Raw genomic sequence first — 16,213 nt, 5'->3', positions numbered from 1 at the left:
AAATTAAAAAAAAAAAGAAATTAGAAGCTACTAAACTAATTTGATTGATTAGCTACATTAAATTGTGTGCAAAACAAAAACTTGTGCAGTATAATTTATTTTGACCATATTAAACAAAATGCTGATAAAAGCATTTAGTACTTTTAAAAAGTATCTCAAATACTTAATCTAAGCTATTGTACAAGGATAATCACTTAAGACATATAGTTATATAAATGAAGTAATTTAAATATAATGTCTAGTTAATATAATTTCTCAAAGATTTGTTCCTTATGTAGCTGACTATACCATAGTCATTTAAAGTTGTGGTTTTTATTCAAAGATTAATATTTTAAAACCTTGCTTTTTATGAAATTTTAAGTCCTACTGTGTTTTCACAGGAAGAAAAATGTAATTATTAATCCTTAGAATCTAGCTTTATTAGTACAACTTGACAACTAGCAAAAAGATTTAATAGTAAACATTAGCATTGATTTTACAGTAAATTTGGACAGACCAATGCCTTAACTAGTTTGGAATTAATTTTTTCAAAGACCTTTTGTTAATAATTTAGTCCTAAAGCCATCATGACATATTCCTGAAAACTGGTAGTATCTGTCACTTAAGAAGTCCTTTGGCCCAGTTAATCCCCAAAGATAATGGAGATTGTAAAGAAAATGAATGACTTGGGGCACCTGGGTGGCTTAGTCAGTTAAGCATCTGACTTTCACTCAGGTCATGATCTCACGGTTCGTGGGTTTGAGCCCCACATCAAGCTCTGTGCTGACAGCTCACAGCCTGGAGCCTGCTTCGGATTGTGTCTCCCTCTCTCTCTGCCCCTCCCCAACTTGTGCTCTGTCTCTCAAAAATGAATGTTAAAAAAAAAAAATGATTTCCAGGGTGCCTGGGTGGCTCAGTCAGTTAACATCCAGCTCTTGATATCAGCTCAGGTCACGATCTCACAGTTCATGAATCGTGTCCTTCGTCAGGCTCCACACTGACAGTGCAGAGCCTGCTTGGGATTCTCTCTCTCCCTCTCTCTCTGCCCTCCCCTGCTCAGGCTTTCTTTCTCTCTCTGTTTCTCAAAATAAATAAATAAACTTAAAAAAAAATTATAGATTAAAATGATTTCATACCAGCAGCAGAAGTAGTATCCTCATTGTCATGCTTTTCATGCCATTCCATAGTCCTGTAATAGCTGAGCATAACTTCCCATAGTGCTTTGCACAGGTCTGCAAGGCATGGAATATAGCTGTCTGGGGTAACATGCTGAAGAAAATGAGAAAAGTTAACTTGAAAATTATCACAACTTGCCAAAAGGAAATCAATCAATCAATCATGTCATTTGTTCAAACTAAATACCTTTGACAATTTCTAAATTCTAGAAATTACATGGATATTATAGATATTCCATACCTATTAATATTTAAAAATAATGTTTTATATAATGTGGCTATGATATAATATGTGGTCTCAGATCTCCCTAATGAAAATGTGTGGATTTACCCCCCTCTATCCTTTGTATAAACTACCAGTTTGTCCTTCTGCCCTTTTTTTCCTACAGGTAGAGTCATGCCTCCATCCTATTTTGTAGGCTTTCTGTCAAAATGGAACATCTGCTTCATCATTTGAGATTTCCTAACATTTCTTCTCTTGGTAATTAACCCACGAGATTTATCTTAAATTAAAAATAAATTAAAAAAAGAATTAAAAAAAAATAAATTAACCCACAGCATTTATCATGCTGATAAAACACTGGAAGGCTAGTAAGACTGGTATATTAAGCTCTCCAAAGTAAATAGCTGGTAGAAATAAGTACATAGCAAGTATAGTTATGGTGTGACTGATGCTTAGGATAGCACAGGTCGGTAGTGGTCCTCTCTCTTTCAAGAAGTTTTTTCTCTCCATAATGATCTTTCCCTCCTCTAAGCTCCTTGTTTATTAAAACATTCATCAAGCAATTAATAAAAATACTAACTTGTATGACTCAGTCCATTTTTATGTAAGCATGTCAAATCTCTGAAATTCAACTAGGAAGTAGTAAAATAAAAGAGTTGTTAAGCTCTGGAGTCATAGCCCAAGTTGCGTTTAAGCCAAGAATGGCAGGATGGTTCAATCTTACAAAATCTATTAATGTAATTCATCATATTAACAGTGTAACAAAAAAAAATCAAATGATTATTCTAAAAGATGCTGGAATAAACCTTTTGACAAAATTCAACAGCCATCTGTAATAATAACTCATAAAAAATAAAAATGGATGCATATTTCCTTAAGATAAGAAAACTAAGGCATACCCACTGTGGTTAGGAACAAGACAAAGAAGCCCACTATCTCCACCACTATTTAACAATGTTCTGGAGGCATTAACCAATACAATTACACTATAAAATAGAGTAAGAAGCAAATAAACAGGAAAAGAAGAAACCAAACTATATCTATCTGCAGATGATATAATAATATATCTAGAATATAATTCTTAGAGAATCAGTGATAAAAGTAACTAAAACAATAAAATAATTCAGCAAGGTAGCAGGTTATAAAATTAGTGCATTTGTATATATATTAATGTGTATATATATATATATATATATATATATATATATAATAACCATTTGGAAGATACACAGAATGAGAAACTTCCACTTATAATAACAAAAGATAAAAAAGATGAAATTTTTTGGAACTTAACAAATAATGATCCAAAATTCTATAAAGAAAACTGAAAGACATAAAATAGACTTGAACAGAGAGACATCTCTTATTCTTGACTAGGATGTGTCAACATCATCAAGATACCAATTCTCCCTAATTTATGAATTTACTGAGATAGAAATTAAAAAAGGCCAGAAATAGGTCCAGCCTCATATGAAAATAGAGTATTTGATAAATATAGGTGAAGATAGTTTTTTTCATAAATAGTGTTAGGATAACTGGATAGTCAGTTGGAAAAAGACAAAGTTAGACCCACTCCTCACACCATACATAAGAATAAACTCCAAAAGGATAAGAGATCTAAATGGAAAAAATAAAACTATACTAGCACTAGAAGAAAATTTGAGTTAATTCTTCCCTCAGTTTGATGTAAGGAAAGGCTTTCTAACTATGACTCAAAATTAGAGGTAATAAAATGTAAAAGTTGATACATTTTACTACATAAAAATTTTTAAAAAGAATTTACATGGCAAAACAAAACACTATAAACAAGGTCAAAAGACAAATTTAACAAACTTGAAAAATATTCACAGCATATATCGCAACAAAGAGTTAATATCATGCATTTATAAAGAACTCTCTGGGGCGTCTGGAGGGCTCAGTCAGGTAAGCATCTGACTCTTGATTTCGGCTCAGGTCATGATCTCACGGTTCATGGGATCAAGCCCCATCTTGAACTCCATACTGTCAGTGGAGCCTACTTGGGATTCTCTCTCTTCCTCTCTCTCTGCGCCTCTCCCACTCACTCTCTTGCTCTCTCTCAAAATAAATGAATAAACTTAAAAACAAACAAACAAAAAACTCCTAAAAGTTTTGGGGGGAAAAGACCAAGCATCCTATAAAAGAATGGAAAGAAGTTACAAGCAAACTTCACAAAAAGAGATACAAAAATGCCATTAAACATACAAAAAACATGTCCCACTTCACTCATAACAGGACACATGTACATTAAAACTACAATAAGATATAAATTCTCACTCATCAGATTGGTGAAAATTTTAAAGTTGACCACTAACAAAGAATCTCTTCTTGACCAAACTCTAGCTAAGATTCTCTGAGCCCTCTTCTTGACTAGGCCTCATTCTTGGCCTGCAAAAAATCGAACAAAACACTAACATAGTTTGTAAAAGCTCAAGGCTGCATACTAGGATGACCCTAGTCCCCATTAACATGCCTACTGAGAAAACTCAAGCCTGCCAAAAGAATTTACTGTTTCTTTCAGCTAACACCTGAAGATAGGCCTCCTGTCTCCCAGCCTGTGAGGGAGAGAGTAGGAGCCTCACTTCCATAAGTGCCAGTCAGCAAACCCAGATGGGCTTCACAAGGATTAACCCCTACCACCCGTTTTTTGTAATTTTTCATTTCCTGACTCTAAGCTCCAACTCATACCTTTCCCCTCTAAAATGCCCAGTAACCTCTGTACAAAATGAAAGGTGAACTTGGTTCACACTGGATTCTTTTCCATTTCTCAACAGTGTATTATTGATTAAAATCTTTCCATACAACTTTAATTAGTATTTGGCTTTGTTTATCTTTGATACTCTGTATACTCTGTTGGCAAGACTATGAAAAAGCACCCACCCTCATACACTGCTAGTGGGAATGAAAAATGATATAACCCTATGGAGGAGAATTTGGCATTGTTTAACAAAACTACATGTGCATGTTCCCTTTGACCCAGCAATCCCGCTTCTAGGAATTTATCCTGAATTTATCCTCAAACAATGTGAAAATACTTATGCACAAGATTATTTATTGTGAAGGATTATTTGTAATCACAAAATATTGGAATCCATCTAAATGTCCAAATAGGAGACTGGTTGAATAAACTAGTGTTTATACACACAAAGGAGCACTATGTGTGTATAAACTATGAAAATGATAAGTTGACAACACATATTTAAATTTTAATTAAAAAAAATTTTTCCTGGTAACCACCTGTTTGTTTGCTATAGTTAAGAGTCTGTTATTTGGTTTGTCTGTTTTTTATCCTTTGTTCATTTGTTTTGTTTCTTAAATTCCACATAAATTTTTTCTCTGACTGACTTATTTCACTTAGCATCATATTCTCTAGCTCCCTGTAAGAGGGGAGGTAGGTGAGAAGATGTGTGAAACAGGTAATGGGGATTGAGAGTACATCAAGATTTTATGAGCACTGAGTAATGTGCTGAATTGTTGAATTACTCTGTTGTACACCTGAAACTAATCCAACACTGTATGTTAACTACACAGGAATTAATTTTTTTTTAATTTCCCCTTCATGACATACATATATGAGAAAGGGAAATTTTTTTAATTATATACAAGTTTTTTATATATATAAAATATATTTTTAAAAACACTGAAGTTAGTTACCTTTACAAGGTGGGGCTGGGAATAAAATGGAAGAAACGTAGGAGGAAGTGACACTTTTCTAAATATACCACATAGGCTATAAGTAACCTATTCTTGGAAGAATTAGAATGACCATCCACATTTACACATGGCTTACAGAGATTAATATAAAATATTATTGCATATTTATGCCATAATTTGGAGTAATTTTTTATGTATATATTTCATGTTTACTTTTATAATTCACACTTGACAATGAACCAGTCTTGATTGTTTTTCCCTTTGGTTTATTTTTATCCCATCATAACAAATCTCTTATAGCACACACATTTAATAAAAACTTGATACTGATGCACATGGTCAAGAAAAAGTCAAAAGCAGAGGGCAAAGAAAAAAAAATCACAAAAAAAGTTCTGGGCTGCAACTCCTCATTCACCTAAATAAAGGTACTCTTCTACAAGTCAATTTTTTTCACTTTCATAAACTCAACTTTACATAAATTTATATTTATATTATGCAAATAAATTTAATCTAATTATATACCAACATTCTTTGGGGTAGATAAAAGGAAGACAATTCTTATTTCTTCCCAAAGAAAAATTATGGCTATACAAATAATTGTGTTATAGCCCACCAATTAATTTTTATTATACTTGTCACAGTTTAACAAACCAGAAAATTGAACCTTAGAACTACTACTACCTTCTATTTTCCACCCAGCCACTGTCTAGCTACGTTATTTGCCTATTTTTTCTAGGAAAAGTAGGTTCTTTACTACATTTCGTCTTGACGATTTGCTGAAATTTAATGTGTTTGGACAAGATACACAGAGATGTATTCGTATTTTTTCCCAAAAAAGTTGAAATTATTGAAGTTATAGCAAGCTTTTTCTCACCAAACTGACCCAAGTGTAAATAATTCATAAATCCAACTAAACCACTGCACATGCCCAAAAGTCTCCCAAAAGAATCCATATTTTATCATCTTCAAAAATGTTCATACGTACAAACATAAGACTATGATGTACTGAGCACAAGATAACAAGATGACTCTTGCCTAAATTTTTAATTTAAAATAGAAACAAATGCAGAGATTCATTGTACTAAATACATACACAAACAGTTTAAGAAAAAAGGGCAAGGTGGGCTAGATAAAAAAATACTGTTTTCAATACATTTAAGCCCAGATGGTTAATTTCTGCACTTGAAGACCATGTTGGCAATAAATTAAAAGAGTCATTTCATTTTAAAACTGGACTCCAAAAACCACTTTCCACTATACCATGTAACTAAGTGGTGTCAACTCTCATAGCAACAAATGGTTCTCTCATGCTTTTAACACCTTATTACTAAAATCATTCACAACTAGTATTCTCTCATTACTTTAAAAAAATCTCCTCTAAATTTCAAATAGAGAACCTTTATTACACAGACATGGGTGAATCATAACTATAACAAAAGAAATTCAAAGAAACCAACAAATAAGCAAATAATTGAGTAAGTAATCAAAAACTAAAAGGCAGGCCAAGAAGAGAATCTGGGTTTCTGAATTAACAGCCCATGAAACCTCCACTCAGACATCTATTCTTTTTCACACCAGCAAGGCATATTAGAAACAGGCTTAGAGAAGGAACTGGAAGTCCTGGGTCCAGCCAGCACCAGTTCTACAACTTATCAGTCACATACCCTTCCACAAAACACCACTCTGGATTTAAGTTTCACCTTTCACAAAATAGTGTTAGAGATTCCTGGATCTAACTACCTCATCACTAGTTTAATCCACTCACCAATTACTAAATGCTTAATACTTCATCTCAGTTGAAATCCCAATTAAGGGAGGAGGATTCATTTAGAAAAAAACCAGGAATACCAAGGCAGAGGAGCACCATATTGTAATTCCAGTTCTATGTTTGTATCACGTATCAATCATAGCAATGAAATCTTGATCAATTTAGATAATATTCACAGCAAGACATCCCAAAGAACTGAAATAACATGTCTTTAAATTCTTTTAAAAATTAAGAATATATGGGAAATAGAAATTTAATTATCAAATATTACTCTGTGTTCAAGAGCTATTTTCCATTGCCATTCTTTGAAAGCTAGTAGTGTCAATTTATTCAGCAAAGGTTGTGAGGTGAAGGGAAAAGAAAAAAAAGTACGGTATTTTAGAAATATCTCTCAAAAACATACAGACGAGAAAGAATATTTTAAGTAATCTAAAAAATTTTAAATCCATAACCTCTATACAGATAACATAGATCTCTAGTAACTCTGAAGGTTATAAAAGGTAACAGAGGGAGCAGGATTTGGAGAATATTCACAAATCTGGATATTACAATGTAAAAATTTCAACACAGTATTACCATTATGCTTCACTATTCAAACATCAAAATAGCCTTTTTTTTTTAATGTGTATCTATTTTTATTTTTGAGAGAGAATGTGTGTGCATGTGAAGGGGAGGAGCAGAGAGAGAGAGGGAGAGGGAGAATCCCAAGCAGGCTCCACATTATCGGCACAGAGCCCGATGCGAGGCTCAAACTCATGAACCATGAGATCATGATCTGAGTGGAGTAGGACGCTTAACCAACTGATCTGAGCGGAGTAGGAGCTGAGTGGGACACTTAACCAACTGAGCCACCCAGGCATCCCCCAAATAGGCTTCCTAATCAAATCTTGAAGAACACTTTAAAAAAATCCACAGATATCATATCCCTTTCTTCCTCACTGTCAGCTAACACTTTGCACCTTCCATTTCTGCTATTTAACCATCTCAACCAACAAACATACCTGGTCAAAATAAAAATTATGAAATTAGCTTATTAAAACAGCAACATTCCAGCCCAGACTATCAGCAGTAAGTGAGACTCTAGAGGACATTTTCAAAGAACGTGAAATGAACATAAGCAGCCTTTCCAAATCTGAAGCATGCAATGAAAAAAAGTCATCTTTTAAAAGTTGCTTAAGTGCAAAGTGGTAAATATGAAAAAAAAGATGCTGCAGAATTTAGTTTTCTCTTATTAATTTACTTTTATATTCCTCAGAAATCTCTACTACCAAATACTTACAAAAATTTCAGAAAGATAATTTTTCTATTAAAACGTCAAAATAAAAATTCTTAGGGAATATCTTAAGGTATTTTTTTTGTTGTTTCACTTTGATTTAGCACTCTGATCACATCATGACAAACATAAAGGGAACAGATGTCTTGGCATCCTCACAGGGCTCCCCAACTCCCAGTCGCTGCCACCCTCCACCCCCAACTTCAAACACACACTGATAGATTAAAAAAAAAAAAAAAACCCACAAAGAGTTAGCAGTATCTTCAGATGAATACCGCTAGTGCTGTGAGCTGCATCACCAGAAGCTGGTAGGGAGGACCACTGCCTGTCCGGGAGGACCACTGCCTGTCCGGGAGGACCACTGCCTGTCCGGGAGGACCACTACCTGTCCGGGAGGACCACTGCCTGTTGGGGAGGCTTCAGGAAAGATGTTGCAGATTCAAACAGCACTTGGCCCTGGAGCTAAAAACATCTCTGGGGAGGCTAAACTCCAGACCTAAGGAAGTGTCTGGGCCAAGCAATTACAAGATCTTTCCAACCTTGAATTACTTCTGTGAGGGCCACACTGTAGAAAATATGAATATCTTCAGTACTTTTTAGCCACTGGAAGCCAGAAATGTGCACAGTATAGCGGACTGGATAGCCACACGTTTGGGCTTAGGGCCCGACTTTGTGACTTACTCAGTCATGATGTTATAAATATCACTTCTTTTATCTAAACACCTTAAGGGATAAAGCAAATAATCTAAATTCTCTCTACTAGGTTATTCTGAAGCTTTAAACACTATGACTGTCCAAAGACAACAATATACATACGCTGTAGCAAAACTTCTCTTGTGTCAAACTGGATTCATTCATGATTTAAAAACACAAATGTATCATGGTGAAAAAACAGGCACTCTCATCTCCTAGGCATTTTTATCATTAATGCTAAAATTGTATATATCTATGAAGTCATATGCAATAAGTATGATATAAATGATGCTAACTCGGAACTAAGAACTTCGCACCTTCTAAATTGTGAAACAGAAAGGTCTCCTTTAAATTCAAATTGCTATTAAATGGCCTTAATCAAATAGACAGTTTAATACTCAAACAAAGCAGGTATAATCAGAATACATAATTTATCTTTCAAAGTTACAAGTGATAAAATGCTGTGAGATTACCACAAAAAAAGGGGCAGTATTTAAATGTAAAAACACTATCAAATTAAAAATAAGGTTTCTTGACAGGTCTCAAGAATGACTTTCTACCAGGAAATTATTTTTTGTTTCTGCTGACAGTGTGTGCCAGGCTTTAAAAATAGGTTGGTTTTTCAACATTTATTCCCATCCTCCACCACAACACACACACACACACACACACACACACACACACACACACACACATCACCCAGCAGACTACCTTACACTGACTGGTTCTTAGATGTGGGCAGCCCAGGGGCCTTGCCACACCTGAGCCAGTTTCAAGTGACCAGAAAACCCCTCCATTTCCAAAGAGGCAAGGCTGGATGCCCAGATAACTACAACCCAAAGTATGTACTCCATTGGCACTCATTAGTCCCCAAGAATACTGAAAACAACCAAATATTCACACTAAAAATCCAGTTAAAGCAAGTCAGACAACCTAACACTGCTCACTACCCCAACCCCCCAGCTCCCACCCCAGACACAGCCACATACATTGTGCCTGTTGGAATCCAAGACCCAGCTCAAAAGCTGCAGCTTTCTCTTAACAATAAGATACGGTTTTGCTTTCCTTAGAACCTTAAAGAACTACGTTGACCCCAATGACACTTTATGTTGTTTCAACTTTTCTTATCCTACCTCTGATCATAATTAATATGATCTTACTAGGTTATAAATTCTGTAAAGCCTTATCTATCCTTGTTGAGCTAAACTGATTACTTGATTAACAAAAGCTGAGCAATGACAAGGAAACTGGTTTTTAACTTAGCAAGTCAGAGTACCAAGATAATGGAATTTTATGTCCTATTCCAGCATCCATGAAAGAAAGGGTCACAGGCTAGCGTGTCAGTCTGCAAGTAGGATAAAATTTCAGACCCTTCACGGTTCTTGACAATCCAGAGAATAAATGGCAGAGAAAATTTTTCCTTACCTATCTTTTGATTATTAAGTTTTGAACTTTAAAAATTACCAAAACCTAGTTTTTATTTTACCTTAAATATATAAAAATCAATATATATTCATATATAAAAAATATATGAGTGGTGATGGTACAAATATGTGATAATAAATCCAACAGCTGAATTCTTTGGAGTATTCTACAACTGACCTGAGACAGCAACTCAAGTAAATACATAATATTGCTCTTCTAACTAAAAAGGCTTCTCTCTTTGACCAAATGTTCAAATTTGTAGCTTCCAGTAAGACAGAAAATATCTGTTCACCTATCTAACCAAATCAACCAAATTAACCCCAATAATCAATTAAGTGCCCCAGTTGAATTTCCTTCACATGCCTGAATGGTAAACAACATAAATTATTTTGATATGCTACCTTCTGGTATCTGACAATTAAGCTATTAAATACAAAATAATCAGCATTCATGTGTACAAGGAGAGGGATAAGAGCAGACATTGCTGATGAGGAGTGAAAACTGAAACACACTTTCTAGAGGGCAATTTTGGAAAAATGAACCAAAAGCCTTTCACAATACAATTTCATTTCTCAACACTTATCCTAAATAATTAAAGATGTAGGCAAAGACTTAGCTTTAAGTCTATTTACTATAATGTTGTTCATAATGACAAAAGCTAGAAATAACATAAATACCTAAGAATAGGAAGCTGGTTAATTAATCCACAGGATCTTACACTGAAACACTGTCAAGCTATTAAAAGTTATGTGGGTAGCATATTTACTGAAATGGAAAATTATTTATAATATAGAAAGTGGGAAAAATGTTATAAAACTGTGTATACAGCATAATCCCACTTTTAAAAGCTATTTGCTTACATACACATTAAAAGAACCAGCTTTGCATGCATAAATATTAATTTTCTCCTTTTTGCTTATCTATATTTTCTTACAACTAATGTTTTACTTGTATAATTTCAAATATGTATACTTTTAAGAGTAAACATGTTAATTAATGATTGCTTAATTTGAGCAACTATTTATATAATCTACATTCTGTCTAAATCTATAAAGATTGTAAGTGATATAAGAACATAAATACTAGACTAGTTTAAGTCAGAAAACAGCAAAAGGATAAAGAGGCAGTTAATTCTACAGAGAACAAAAACATGATTATTACTATACATGAACATTGAATTTAGCTCTGAACTTCCTAGCGACTTATCATTCATTGTAAAGACAGTCCATATACTCTCACACCATTTGATGAGAGAAAATATATTCTTCATAACAGAAAATGCCCTGAGAGTTTGGGAATAGAAACATGTTTTGACTAAAAAGAAGACTTGTCTTTAGGTTTCTATATGAACATCAAAATGAACTGTATCTTCAACAGAGGACTTACTAAAGACATTTACTAACTCTCAAAAAACTGACACTGAATTATAATTCAATATCAAGAGCTACTACTCAGAAGAATGAAAGTTTAAAAGCCTAGAAGAATGGAGTATTACACTAGCCTTCAGTTTGTCTCTCTACGATGTATGCACACAAGGCACCTGTAAAAGTACACAGCACAAAGAAGGTACATAATGTTGGTTTCCTTTCCGTCACATTTAACTTAAATTTGAAATGTGTCAACACCACACCAATTAGAGACTAAGAGGGAAATCCAATTTACTCAAGAAACATTAAGCACCTCCAATGGGCCAGACTCTGAGAAAACTCATACTGAAATGATTTCAAAAATTTTTTTCTAAAAAACAAAAAATAAAAACAAACAAACAAACAAAAAACTAACTCATTTTTCACCAAAGTATTACTACATTACCAAGCTCATTTCAAAAACAGAACTCAAAACTCATTAAGTTCATTTGGAAATGAAAAACTGAAAAATGGTTGGAAAAATTTCAGCCAGATTTAGCCAGCTTTATTATCATAAAATTAATCAATAACATCCTAATTAACATCTTAAAAAAGCTCCCCAAAGAAATCCAACAGCCTGCCAAACAAGGCTGTAAATAAATTTTTATAAATGATGCATACTTCATAAACTTTCAAATAACCTACAAATAGTTTCTCTACAAAGTTACTAAATAAAGAGCATCTACTTGGTGTCTAGAAATCTCTCCACAGACTGGTATAAACATGTAGGGGTACATCAATGTACCCCACAATGTATTTGTGCTTCAAAATAATGTACATATTTTTAAAGCCTAAATTACTGATCTAAATAAAAACTGTAAGCCAATATATTCAAGAAAAACAGGAAAACCAGACAGAAAGATAAACTATAAAAAGAAAAATTGTGCTTCTAATTAAATCTTACAGAAAACATTGTTTAGTAAAGAAAGAAAAAGTAAGTACATTCAATTACAAAATGATTTCAAAAAGTTCAAAGCCAACTAAACTTTTAAACTCAGAGCAGTGGCTGACAGGACACAGAATTGGAGAAATGTCATAACAGAATAGGATGCTATTGGCCTTAAAAACTCTGAAGTTCTTGGTTTATCAGAGTAAACAGAAACAGAACACTAATTTTGCCCCAGATTTCTTTGTAAAGGGATATCAAAGAAAAAAAAAATAGTACAATTTCATTCTAGCTCCTCTAGTAATAAACAGATACCTGTGAGTGGTTTAAAATAATACTATGAATGAGGGCAAGCAGATGATTAGAGTTCTATTTCCAATCTCTTTCCATTTAAATGAAACATAATTGTTCCCTATTTCCAGGAACTCTCATCCCTCTTTCAACTCTGCTGAGTATACTATTTCATGTATTTCATTTTTTAATGTTATATTTAAATGCTATCTAGGATTAAGGATTTCCTTCAAAATATTGCTATTAAACAGAGAAAACCAACTGCCCAAATGCCTGAACTCTTTCTTCTCATTTCTAAAATCTACCAGTCAACACCTTTTACACATCTCCTGAGGGCTGTGTTCCTTCTTTCTTACCTGACATAAGACTCTCCCTCAATAAGTATTTTTTAAATGTTTTATTTTGTTTGTTTGTTTATTGAGACAGAGAGAGACAGAATACAAGCAGGGGACGGCCAGAGAGAGAGGGAGATACAGTTTCCGAAGCAGGTTCCAGGCTCTGAGCTGTCAGTGCAGAACCCAATTCGGGGCTCGAACCCATGAACCGTGAGATCATGACCTGAGCTGAAGTTGGATGCTTAACCAACTGAGCCACCCAGGCGACCCACTCAATATGTATTATCAGTTACTTTTAATTGGGGCTAAAATGATTCACAATTGCTACGTATTAAAAAATAAAGAACCTTACATTCAAAAACAAGGTTCCTTCACAAATCATCTCCCTTGCTTGAGCTGTGCCATTACAGATCCTTTATATGTGTTCCCACCAGGAAAACATATTTAAATTTCCTTTCATCAGTTTATTTACTAAATTTCTAAGGGTTGTTTCCATTTTTCTCTCCTGAAGTAATCACCTTCATCTGTAGAATTCAGTTTCTAAAAGGTCACATCTTTTCATCAAACTAACAAATAAATAAATCTGATGAGAAATAATTTCTTTCTAATCTTCCCTGGTTTAAACATGTCAAATAGAATACAATATTATAAAACAAATTAAAACTTGCTTAGGTTTCAAAGAGATATCCACACCCGTCTGCTTGTAACAGTACTGCTTAAATACTTCTAAGAGGCATGGGGTAAAGTTCTGAACTTTGTTAATTTTTTGTTGAGAATTGTGCCAAACAAAATGGGCCACCTTAAAATGGATCATATCCTTCACCTCATTATTCAGCTCCTCTACAACATAAAGAGCCCACCATACCTAATTCTGTTAAATCCTTTTCTCAAAGAAATTCCTCCAGGGGGCATCTGGGTGGCTCCAGTTGCTTAAGTGTCCAACTCTTGATTTTGGCTCAGGTCATGATCTTACTCTTTGTGAGATGGAGCCCCGTGTTGGGCTCTGTGCTAACAGTGCAGAGCCTGCTTGGGATTCTCTCCTCCCTCTCTGCCCGCCCCTCCCCTGTGTTCTCTCTCTCTCTCACTCTCTCAAAATAAATAAATAAAATTAACTTAAAAAAAAAAAAAAGAAAGAAAAGAAATTTCTCCATGAAGCCATCATCAACATCTGCTATTACTCTCACCACTTCAAAACTCCTTCAAAGAATGTTTTAGCACAGCCTGAATATAAACCAGGAGTGTAAACTGTGTTGGATGTATAACAACGTATGTGCCAGCTGTTCTGTACAGGGGCTGGGAGGGTGGTTCTATGACAAATCTCTAGTATACCAATAAATCACTTGTTTCCTTAATTTAATTGTATATACCTCGCTGTAATCATACACAGATGAATAATTTTATAAAGAATTACCACATGTTTCCTGGAGTCATTTTAAGAAGGATTTACTCAAAATAAAATCAAGGAAGATAAGCCCTTTGTTATCTGATAATTTAAATATACACAGCTACTTCAAAAATCAGCTTTACAAAAAACAGTGAAATTGTTTAAAAATGCTATGGTAAAAACTTTAAGCACAAATTTTTGTTCATAAACATTTATAAATTAAGTACAACTTTCATCTTTGTATTTTGTAAATGCACAGAGAACTTTCTCAAGAAGTAGGAGCACAAATATGTCTCTGACTTAAAAACAAATCAACGTTTAATGGTAACAAAGTACACTATACATACACACAAACACACACCAGATTTAATCAAAGTAAAGATTTAAGGACAAAAGCCTAATTTGTTTAAATGTTTGTTTTAATTATTTTTTTGTTTTAATTATTAAAAGTTATTTTCTGTTGTAACAGAGAAATCACTAACTTGTAATAAATTGCTTTACCATGAGACATCTATTCGTGACAACACTAATATAATCAAAAAAATGAAACTGATTGCTTGGATATTTAATTTAAAAATATATACTATGAACCTAAGAAAACACATGGATAAGAAGATAAACAACACATTTCAAAATCACTGAAATATAACAAATGATGGCTGTACTTAGAACTGGATAACTAAAAATGTAATTATGCAACTATATCACACTTGAAGTTAATAATCATTAAATTTGTGAAATAGTTCTCGTGATTTATGAAATGATTTTTGAAAAAAAAATTTTAAGCTTTATTAACAACCATCCACTGCCATTATTAACTTAATCCTTAATCTATCCAATATAATCACATCCTCCTGGAATATTTATTGTCTCTTAAGTAAGAATACTTCCCAATGGCCATAAAACCTGCACTTTTGACAAACTCAGTAAAGAATGAAGATTAGCTTAATTTTACACTGGTTTCTAGACATAATTACAGTAGAGAATAGATATCTACTTGCCATAACTGTTATTTTCTGAGTAGATATTAGAAATAATTCAAGAAAGTCTCCAGTGAGAGACACAGAACATTGTTGAGCTAGAAATAAAGAGACCAAGGTCAACAATGACCTCCATATTGTCAAATCAAGTGGTCATTTCTGTAATATCACCTTATACAGACTCTCAGAAGCATCTGACATAGGTTTACAGTCAATTCTTCTTGAAATACTTCTTCTGTAGGCTGTTCCACCATCTCCTAGTTTTTCTCCTACCCAGCTAGCTGCTCTTTCTCAGACTCTTCTATTGGTCTCTCCTCCCTACCTAATCCCTGAATGTCACAAGGCCCAAGGGCCCCATAGTTCATTTCTCTACACCCATTTCCCCAATATTCTTATCAAGTACCATGGACTTAAGTACAGTTAGATGCTGATGACTCCCAAATCTAACTTCAGCTCTTGTCTCCAGAAGTTCTTTTATCCAACTGCCTCCTCAACAAGTCCACTTGAATGTTAATTGGCATCAAACAGAATTCATGACTTTCTACTACAAATCAGTCTTCCTTGTAAACATAAATGACACCATTGTTCTCCCAGTTGTTCATCATTCTCTTTTCCTCACACTCTATATCAATCCATCAGCAGGACCAATTCTAAAACAGAGCCCAACTCAGTTCACTTCTCACCTGTGGTTATATGACCTATAGACCTCTGTTTCTTTAAGAA

General features: G+C 33.9%; 1 protein-coding gene across 1 annotated transcript in view; it reads right to left on the bottom strand.

The window, feature by feature from the left end:
• Window positions 1-16,213, bottom strand: part of VPS50 (VPS50 subunit of EARP/GARPII complex) — a 143,063-nt gene that overhangs the window by 68,577 nt on the left and 58,273 nt on the right. Inside the window, exon 14 of the mRNA XM_049642870.1 lies at window positions 1,116-1,248. Coding sequence (XP_049498827.1) covers window positions 1,116-1,248 — 133 coding nt within the window. The remainder of the gene's footprint in view (window positions 1-1,115; window positions 1,249-16,213) is intronic.

Source organism: Panthera uncia, chromosome A2, assembly GCF_023721935.1.
Source record: "Panthera uncia isolate 11264 chromosome A2, Puncia_PCG_1.0, whole genome shotgun sequence".
NCBI lineage: Eukaryota > Metazoa > Chordata > Mammalia > Carnivora > Felidae > Panthera > Panthera uncia.
The sequence above is the reverse complement of the archived record's forward strand: the minus strand, read 5'-3'. Positions and strand labels throughout refer to the sequence as shown.